At 33.5% G+C, this 10,591-nt stretch overlaps 1 protein-coding gene across 1 annotated transcript; it reads right to left on the reverse strand.

Annotated features, from left to right (window-relative positions):
• Positions 1-869: 869 nt before the first annotated feature.
• LOC130647009 (uncharacterized) lies at positions 870-5,786 on the reverse strand. The gene is made up of 7 exons (XM_057452711.1): positions 5,230-5,786; positions 4,917-5,099; positions 4,679-4,824; positions 4,345-4,516; positions 3,385-4,107; positions 2,629-2,960; positions 870-2,395 (listed from the first exon to the last, which is right to left on the reverse strand). Exons 1-7 carry the CDS (start codon positions 5,594-5,596, stop codon positions 1,733-1,735), a joined length of 2,586 nt encoding a protein of 861 aa, XP_057308694.1. The 5' UTR covers positions 5,597-5,786; the 3' UTR covers positions 870-1,732.
• Positions 5,787-10,591: the final 4,805 nt, after the last annotated feature.

Consider the following 10,591-nt stretch of genomic DNA (forward strand, 5'->3'; position numbering starts at 1 on the left):
CATAATCGAATCAACATGTATTTAGCGATATTTTTCTGATATTACTAGGTTGCATTGCTTTTAACAATGAAACGATTGACTGTGGGACTTAATTGAACTAACTTTGCACTGTGACCTAATAAATGTGATAAATGAGATCATTGGACTCCAAGAAATAACATTCTTCTTAATTTGACGTGATTGTTGGAACTCAGCGATTGCACTGGGCGCTGTGGTAGCGCTTCATTTTAAAGTTTAGATATATAAGTCATTCTTTAATGGGCGACCAATTCTATCCGTTATCGCGCGCTAAAGAAATAGCGAGAGTTTCAAAAACTACATTTCATTAACTTTCTAACCGTGTCAGTCCGTTTCAGTTACAACGGTTGGGTTACATATTCGTGCCAACATGTATTTAGCGATATTTTTCTGTTATTACTAGGTTGCATCGCATTTAACTATGAAACAATTGACTGTGGGACTTAATTGAACTAACTTTGCACTGTCACCTGATAAATGTGATAAAGGAGACAATTGGACTCCAAGAAATAACATTCTTTTTAATTTGACATGATTGCCGAAACTCAGCGGTTACTCTGGGCGCTGTGGTAGCGCTTCATTTAAGAATTATGACAAAAAAATTCATTTTTTTACTGTGGGACCAATGCTAGCCGTTAGCCCGCGCTGAAGAAATAGGAATAGTTTCAAGAACTACATTTCATTGACTTTTTAACGGTGTCAGTCCGTTTGAGTTACAACGGTTTGGTCACATATTCGTACCAACATGTATTTCTCGGGCAACTTACGGACAGTCTCCAATTATTTCGGGTAAAACACGGGTATACCGCGTTTTATCATAATCGTCTACCGCGTTTTGCTATCTGACGTGCTTTTTGTCGTTTCAAGTTTGTGAAGAAGACAAGAAGGTGCCGCCATTTTTGTGTTTTTGTGTTGACAGAAATGGTTGGTTGTACCATACATTTGGCTGTTAAGGTATTTGTGATCACGCAGTAAAAACAAGGTTTGTAATATTATTTATTCTATATATTTGAAATTTTCTATATTCTATTTGCCTATAGCTACCTGTCAAAATTATATATATAGTAGCTATAGCAAAAGCTAGCTATATATTTCTGGAAGTGTTTACCTAAACTTTGTAACTGTCAGAGCTATACATAGCCTTTCTGGCTGTTATATACATAGATATATACATAGATAGATATATACAATATAAAAACAGTTAGTCAAGAAATTAAACTGTTTATGTAGTTCTTAGATCACTGCAGATTACTTAGCTAAATAGTTGTGGGTGCAAATCCTACCTCTGTACGAAAGAGTAGCTTAATTAGAAAAGCAGTTTAGCTAGTATTCTCTTGATTTAGGGTGCAGATATATAACCCACATAATGGATTGTAAAAATGGACCTTTTTAAGACTGTTAGCTAGCTAGCTATTTCTTCTAAGTTTTGCACAATACAAGATTATTGCGTATTAAGCCCGTCAAAGCAACAACAAATACTTTGATATCTTTTTAAAGGTATTAATTTCCTTCTCGTGTTGTTCTTGTTTTTTCGTTTGTGCAAAATGATGATCCACAATAATATAAAAATACATTTCCCATACGAAACGTATCAGAAAAAAAGTTTTGTATATATATATATATCAAATGTTTTTATTTTAGCTAGCTCTGGCTAATTTGTTGAAAAATATGCTTCTTAAAATTTAAAAGCGCATATTAACCCTTAGCTGAAAAACTAAATATTTGTCCATTGTTCAAGAATTTTTTTGGCGTGGTAATTTAATTTATATTTCTCCATGTAAATTTTATTTGATTTAAGCTCTTCTGTATTCGGCATCTTAAAATTTTTTGCTATGAAGTCTTTTTCCCAATCTTTCGTAGCTTTTTCTGCTTCATGCTGAACAGCCATCACTTTTTCACGAAAATGAATGATAAATGCTCTACATTTTTTTCTTGAATGTTCACTTTTAGTCAGCTTATATGACATATGATGACGGTCGAAGTCCTTCAATTTATCTGAATAGCCAAGAACATACATTATGTTCTTGCATACACCTGATTCAAGAATTGGGTTTTGGTCAGCTTTCGTCTGTCTGTCTCTACAGATCTTTTCCAACTTACTATTTTCTGCAGTTTTTTTAGGATTAGTAACTGAGTCAGCTATGCAAGGTTGTTGTTCCAATGTAATTGTGTTTGATGTTTCTTTCTCAAAATGAACAGCTTGGTCAACTTCTAAATCCAATAAGGAAGGTTGCTGTTCTAATGTGATATCTATCTCCATTTCTATCTCTTCATTATTATCATGTGATATATACGCATTATCATATTCTGCATTATCATCATCAGCCATCAGTTTGATATTACTTGTTATGTTTGCTTTTGGATTTGTAACGCCAGTCTGAGAGTAAGAAAGAGTTCATATGAGCTAAGAAGCAGGCTAGGTATCTGTAGAATTAAAGATAGATGTTGTCCAGATATAAGTAGATTAAGTTGGTTAGGACACTTGCAAGAATGAAGGAGGATAATTGGGTAAGAAAGTGTAGAAATAGACTTGATACAGAGGAATTTGAGTTGGGGGCTATTAATATACCCATCCTACAGACAGTAAGCCAAGAATGACGTATTACTTACTTCTTCAAGTGCCTTGCATTCTATTAAATCTCCATTTTCGTCGAAAGTATTTATCTTTGTGATTGGCAATTCAATACCACGATCAACGCATTTCTTCCAACAAGCTTCTACATCTTTTGCTACTGATTGCAGGTTGTCTTGTTTGAAATTTGTCATCAAAGGCCCTTCAACTCTGAAATCATCATCCTCTTTTCCATCATGAAATATGATAATATCATTTTCTCTATGCCACCAAACACCATTACCATAGAGCAAAAAATCTGCAATTCTTTCCAAGTGTGCCTGATATTTCCGTAGAGGTAAGTTAATGTTAAAACAACTTCTTTTCTCATCTGAAAATTCAAAAAAGTTTATTTCGAAACAAAATGACAATCATACACTTTTTATCACATGTTAAAATTTTAAACAAAATTAGAAAGATTAATGTTTGAATATCAAACCAGACTTTTTATTAAGTCAAGCACTTCAAAATATATTTAATTATCACATAGAACAGCCTTTCTGTTTCAGTTTATTCCATGACGACAGAACATTGCCTACGTAAAATGACATTTTCCTGTTTTGCGTTGGCAAACTCGTGTTCGACATTTGCAATTTATATTTGTTTTGCGGCCAAATGCTGCAGTACACAAATAACAGTTAAATATTTGCCAATGTGAATTGAAAACTTTTGTTTTCATGTGGACATTCGTCTCAGCAATTTCTGAATGCCAACATGAATTAGAAAGCCAGTAGAAACAGATATTTTAGACTTACCAAGTACACTCTCTGAAAATTTCGATATTTTAGATGTGTTAGTTGATTTTCTAGAACATTCTTTGGCAATAAATTTCTGTTCAGCTTGAATACGGATGATGCTATTATCACGTATGGATTCTAAGGATCTGGCTGATGTTCTCAAACTTATTTGATTAATTTTGCTGAATAGCTGTTCTTCATTCTCTGTGTGTAAGGAGCTTGGTGAGATAATTCTCGATACTTCTGCTAAATGTGTTGTCAAGCCATGATAATAAATGCCATAAAGCTTTTGTGTAGACATTGACTTTAAATTATGCCCAAACAGATCTTGGCACAACATGGCATGCTGGAAACTAATATTATGTAATCGTAGAATAATTCGTGGGGACCTTTTTTGGGATTTAAGATATGATAACCGAACTAGCTCCATCAATGTGTACAACAACTCTTTGATTTCCTTTCTGCAAGTGCTTTGCATTGATTGGTAAACAACTATTGATGACAGCCGATAGTCAGATCCTCTCACCTTGTCCTTCGAACCATATGTGGCATCTAGGGACTGTTGAAAAATTTTATTCTCTTGAGGTGTCAACACTTCATGCAAAACATCCCACAAATTCTTGATATGTCCTTTACAATCATGCAGTGGTTCAATCGGCATCACTTCATAATTAGCAAGATTCAAGGACTCCATTGTACTATGTTCATTTCCAAAGCAAAGAGCTGGAACACGGATAATTCCTTTAAAAAAAATTGTTGACTGAATTTATAAATTTTAATGAGTGTAATTTTGAAAATAAAATCAGAATTGTTTTTATGCTTTTCAATTTTCCTCAACATATCTGATTTTCTTTTGCTTTATTTGTAGAAAAATTTTCAGACAAATATCAACTAACATCAACTTATATAAAACTTTTGCGAAAAAGGCCAAAATTTGCAAAAGTTATTTTAGTTTATCAAAAATAAAATAGCCCTAACCTGTCAAATGATTTTTTAGTAGCTGTTCAAGGTCCTTTTTGTGCAACTTTTGATGAACTGGTAAGTCACGGTCAAGGTTTCTGTAATTTACTTCAAGACCCAGTTTCTCCACATTGAGTTGTTGAAATGGAGACACAGCTTTTTGTTGTTGTCCTGCTGGGCCTGATATTACCTAAAATAATCAAAAATAGTTAGTTAAAAATAGTTAATGTTATGTAATAGAAATCTATAAATTTGTCATTCATATTTTGTTTCATTTACCTGGAATAAATAATTTTCTATACTTTTTGTCAAAATTACAAATAACGAACAACTTATTTTGAAATTTATGTACCTTCTTCCTTCTTTGTTCCAAGGACACTATTTTGTTACTGTAGACATGGGCTATATCTGTAAATCTTGATTTTTTGCATCCACAAAGACAGGGAAAGTTTCCACCATGAGAGTTACCACTCTCGTATTGTATTTCAGGATGGTCACCTAAAATATAAATGAATTCCTGTTATCCTTTTTTAAATAAATTGTTGCATTATGCAGATTAAACTTGTGTGAATTGAATTCCATCAACATACCATGAAAAAACCTTATCACATCAACCACTTTCTTATCATTGACAATTAATGGGTCAGACAATTTTCTAATGTCATTAAGTCTGGTTTCGACATATGAAAGCTTCTCTGCAATGCTATCCTGGGCAAAACCAATAATATAAACGGATGGACGCTCCACAAGTTCTTGAACATCATGACAAATTCCTAAAATTTAATTTAGCGAACATTATTAAGTGGCATTTAATGTCTACTATCAAAGTAAAAAAAGTAAATATTTTTGATTTTAGATATCTAGAATTTTGGTGATCAATAACAATACTTCTAAATGACATACCTGTTTTTGCATACATTTCCTCATCTGTATAAAATAACTTGTCATCGTAAACAACTTTGACAGTCAATAGTAAATGGCCAGCACTCAAAAGTGATGCATGATCAGACCATAGTATGAAGTATCTTGTCAAAGCACCTTTTGGATTTCTCATAATCCCCAAACTTTGATGTTCTTCAAAAATCTTTCTGCGAATGTCACTCAGTGGTATACAACGACCAGATACTGTGAATTCTTCATTGAAAATCACTCCATTCTTTATCACAGCTTTTTTATATTTTTTTGGCTCAACCAAAGATCCTAATAGAATATCTCCAGATTCAATCTTCTTCAGTATCTCCTCTTTTATTTTTTCAAATGTAGGGGGCATAGGAACCGACACTCCACTTCCATCTGTAAAAAATGAAATGTTCTCAATATCTCTCTTTCTGAACAAGGAATGTTAAGTTGATTGTACAAACGCTACGATATATACATCCTCTTTTTGTATAATACATATTTCTAAAAGTATTGTGAAGATGCAATGTGTTTTAGGTAAACATTGTTCTACACACAGAAATCTACTGTAACACTTGAAAGAATTTAAGAATCTTTTGCTATAAATTATACAGATTTGATGACAAGACACAATGTTGGAAGCGTACATTATATATCAATTCTTCTTTTTTTTAGGTACTCACCTGGAAACTTTTCATATTTTCGACGATATTTGCATGGGTTAACAAAATTGTTTGCAAATTTTGATAAATCAACACCGTTATCTTCGAGAAATTCCTTAACAACTGTATTTCCAGTAGTTCCAGGTATATGATATTTTCGGGCCAAGTCAGAGTAATTTATCTGCAAGAGGAAATAAATCGATGTGTCACACAAGTTATTTTTTTGTTCAAAATTGGACAATGATATAAATGGCAATGTGTTCAACACAAATGTTAACAGATACATGAAGATATACCTTACTACCAACATCCATTCCTAACACTTCTTCAAGTAGAGCATGACGATCGAAATTTAATTTGTTTGGATCTGGACTATGTCGTTTTTTCTTGATTGGTGTGTCATCTACGTCTTGATTTTGTTGTAATTTTGTCCGCCCTATGGTTAGAAACAACTCCTTAATATATTTTGTTTAAAATAATTTTTACAGTTTTTAGTTTAGTCAATAATGATTTGCGAGACTGAATTCTACGAACCTAAGGTTTTATTTATTTTTGCTATTTTTTTTGCATTTATTCACACAGCAACTTATTTTCATAACATAGTTTTAATTATTTCTGCGTGTTAATTTCGTGGGGTTACATACTTCATCATGATATATGTTGATTGCTTATTTTTTCATTTTAATATTTGTTTATATATATATATATGCGTGTATATAATTATTTATAAATTTATATTCAAAAAATGCAACAATAAAATAATACCATTCAAGAAAAACCAGTGCCTGTAGGTGAATGGAGATACAGTACAGGTGAAAGATTAAAATTAAAAAATATATATAGCTATACCTATCATTCTTTTAATTGAATTTTCTTTACTTTCAAAGTATTGAATCGATCTTGATTTTTTGTAGGAAGCTTTTGATTGTCTGATGCCAAAGATTGTGTCTGTTGCTTTATTTTCACCAAAACATTTTTTTTCCAAGGATTTTTTTATTATTTTATTCCGTTCTCTAAGCTCTTTCTTTTTATCAGACTTGGACTTCACTTGAGCAATATTAGCTGATTTGACCTTTGTGAGAACCTTTGTGAATGGAGTGTCATATATACTGTCCCATTTTGAGTTGATACTATTAAGTACAGATTCTGCCGTTGTTTTCATATATGACATGTCAGTCTTTGTTTGAGGAATTGTCAAATTTATGGTGATTGGATGAACTGGTGTTGTGTTGATACTGTTTGGAGTAGTAATCGTTGATATGTTGTTATATGTTACATTTACAGGTGTGGACGTATTATTTGTTGTAGTTGGAGTTTTATTATTCGTACTATTTACAGTGTTTGATATATCTGTTAATGTTTTTTTAACATTGTTGATTTTTTTTGTTCTGTGTGATGTTGAAACAGGAAATGTATTTTTATTTTTTTCTAATAAACTGCATGCTTGACATGCATGTATAGTATGCCTAATCTTCTCATTATCTTTGAGTTTCTTCCAATTGTCTTGAGAAAAATCATCTAGGTATTTTTCCCTTACTTTACCGTTCCACTTTTTTTTTCTCACAAACGCAGTAAGTTCCTTGGACTTTCTGTCAAAATGATTTTTCGTTATGGATACATCAGGAAACATCGCCATAAAATTTGAAAAACGCAAGTCACAGTGATGATGACTTATATTTTTCATCCCATTCAATACTTCAGCACGCATAAAAGCGCATTCAAAAACGTTTGCCATGATATTCGTTATTCGTTCTTACTTTATTCCACAAAAAAAATTTCCCGCTGAAGCTACCATATTTATGTTTTTCTTTTCCCGCAGTTTTTGCGCGTCTTTTAATATAACGGGAAAAAAATCCGACACCGTAGTAAAAATGACGTCAAAGTACTGAAAATGACGAAAAATCAAAGAAAACGTCGTGTTTTACAGTTCGCACCACTTAGGGGTATGTGGCGTCATCGGATATTTTTTTAATCCACAGATAATATGTCGACGACTTAAAAAAAAGCCGTTTATAGTTGATCGCGTATTTATTTATATGGGTTTTACCGAATTAAAAAGGTGAATAAAATCACGAAAGCGAGGCTATATCGACTTAAATACAACTAAAAAATTTTAAACAGCTTTTTTTCAAAAATCGATCCTTCACCTGAACGAATAAAAAAAACCAGGATGTTTTATTATCAGTCAGGTTGGTGCGCTTAGTAAAACCACGTTTTGGAGACTGTCCGTAAGTTGCCCGAGTTAGCGATATTTTTCTGATATTACTAGGTTGCATCTCTTTAAACAATGAAACGATTGACTGTGGTACTATATTGAACTGATTTTGGACAGTGACCTTATAAATGTTATAAGTGAGACAAGTGGACTCCCAGAAATAACATTCTTCTTAATTTGACATGATTGCCGGAACTCAGCGATTACAATGGGCGCTGTGGTAGCGCTTCATTTAAAAATTTATATAAATAAGTCATTCTTTACTGTGGGATCAATCCTATCCGTTATCGGGCGCTGAAGAAACAGCGATAGTTTCAAAAGCTACATTTCATTGACTTTGTAACGTTGTCAGTCCGTTTGAGTTACAACAATTGGGTCACATATACGTACCAACATGTATTTAGCGATATTTTTCTAACATTACTAGTTTGCATCGCTTTTAACTATGAAACGATTGACTGTGGGACTTAATTGAACTAACTTTGCACTGTCACCTGATAAATGTGATGAAGGAGACAATTGGACTCCAAGAAATAACATTCTTCTTAATTTGACATGATTGCCGAAACTCAGTGATTACACTTGGCGCTGTGGTAGCGCTTCATTTAAGAATTAAGCTAAAAAAAGTCATTTTTTTACTGTGGGACCAATCCTAGCCGTTAGCACGCGCTGAACAAAGAGCGATAGTTTCAAAAGCTACATTTCATTTACTTTGTAACGGTGTCAGTCCGTTTGAGTTACAACGATTGGGTCACATATACGTACCAACATGTATTTAGCGATATTTATCTGAATTTAGTAGGTTGCATTGCTTTTAACAGTGAAACCATTGACTGTGGGACTTAATTGAACTAACTTTGGACTGTGACCTGATAAATGTGATAAATGAGACCAATGGATTCCAAGAAATAACATTCTTCTTAATTTGACGTGATTGTTGGTACTCAGCGATTCCACTGGGCGCTGTGGTATCGCTTCATTTAAAAATTTCGATATATAAGTCATTCTTTAATGTGCGACCAATCCTATCCGTTATCGCGCGCTGAAGAAATAGCGAGAGTTTCAAAAACTACATTTCATTGACTTTCTAACGGTGTCAGTCCGTTTCAGTTACAACGGTTGGGTCACATGTTCCTGCCAACATGTATTTAGCGATATTTTTCTGATATTACTAGATTGCATCGCTTTTAACTATGAAACGATTGCCTGTGGGACTTAATTGAACTAACTTCGCACTGTCACTTAATAAATGTGATAAAGGAGACAATTGGACTCCAAGAAATAACATTCTTCTTAATTTGACATGATTGCGGAAACTCAGTGATTACACTGGGCGCTGTGGTAGCGCTTCATTTAAGAATTAAGCTAAAAAAAGTCAATTTTTTACTGTGGGACCTATCCTAGCCGTTAGCACGCGCTGAACAAAGAGCGATAATTTCAAAAGCTACATTTCATTGACGTTCTAAAGGTGTCAGTCCGTTTGAGTTACAACGGTTGGGTCACATATTCGTACCAACATGTATTTAGCGATATTTATCTGATATTACTAGGCTGCATCGCTTTTAACAGTGAAACGATTGATTGTTGGACTTAATTGAACTAATTTTGGACTGTTACCTGATAAATGTGATAAATGAGACAATTGGACTCCAAAAAATAACATTCTTCTTAATTTGACATGATTACTGGAACTCAGCGATTACACTGGGCGTTGTGGTAGCGCTTCATTTAAAAATTTAGATAAATAAGTCATTCTTTACTGTGGGATCAATCCTATCCGTGATCGCGCGCTAAAGAAACAGCGGTAGTTTCAAAAGCTACATTTCATTGACTTTGTAACGGTGTCAGTCCGTTTGAGTTACAACGGTTGGGTCACATATACGTACCAACATGTATTTAGCGATATTTATCTGACATTACTAGGTTGCATCGACTTTAACAGTGAAACGATTGACTGTGGGACTTAATTGAACTAACTTTGCACTGTCACCTGATAAATGTGATGAAGGAGACAATTGGACTCCAAGAAATAACATTCTTCTTAATTTGACATGATTGCCGAAACTCAGTGATTACACTTGGCGCTGTGGTAGCGCTTCATTTAAGAATTAAGCTAAAAAAAGTCATTTTTTTACTGTGGGACCAATCCTAGCCGTTAGCACGCGCTGAACAAAGAGCGATAGTTTCAAAAGCTACATTTCATTTACTTTGTAACGGTGTCAGTCCGTTTGAGTTACAACGATTGGGTCACATATACGTACCAACATGTATTTAGCGATATTTATCTGAATTTAGTAGGTTGCATTGCTTTTAACAGTGAAACCATTGACTGTGGGACTTAATTGAACTAACTTTGGACTGTGACCTGATAAATGTGATAAATGAGACCAATGGATTCCAAGAAATAACATTCTTCTTAATTTGACGTGATTGTTGGTACTCAGCGATTCCACTGGGCGCTGTGGTATCGCTTCATTTAAAAATTTCGATA

This window comes from Hydractinia symbiolongicarpus, chromosome 6 (genome assembly GCF_029227915.1).
Source record: "Hydractinia symbiolongicarpus strain clone_291-10 chromosome 6, HSymV2.1, whole genome shotgun sequence".
In the NCBI taxonomy this organism is placed as follows: domain Eukaryota; kingdom Metazoa; phylum Cnidaria; class Hydrozoa; order Anthoathecata; family Hydractiniidae; genus Hydractinia; species Hydractinia symbiolongicarpus.

Coding starts and splice junctions, on each gene's coding strand:
- LOC130647009 (XM_057452711.1), bottom strand. CDS start 5,596: ATGCCCCCTACATTTGAAAAAATAAAAGAGGAGATACTGAAGAAGATT. Junction 4,825..4,916: donor TGTGATAAGGTTTTTTCATG/GTATGTTGATGG, acceptor TTTATATTTTAG/GTGACCATCCTGAAATACAA. Junction 4,517..4,678: donor TGGAACAAAGAAGGAAGAAG/GTACATAAATTT, acceptor TGATTATTTTAG/GTAATATCAGGCCCAGCAGG.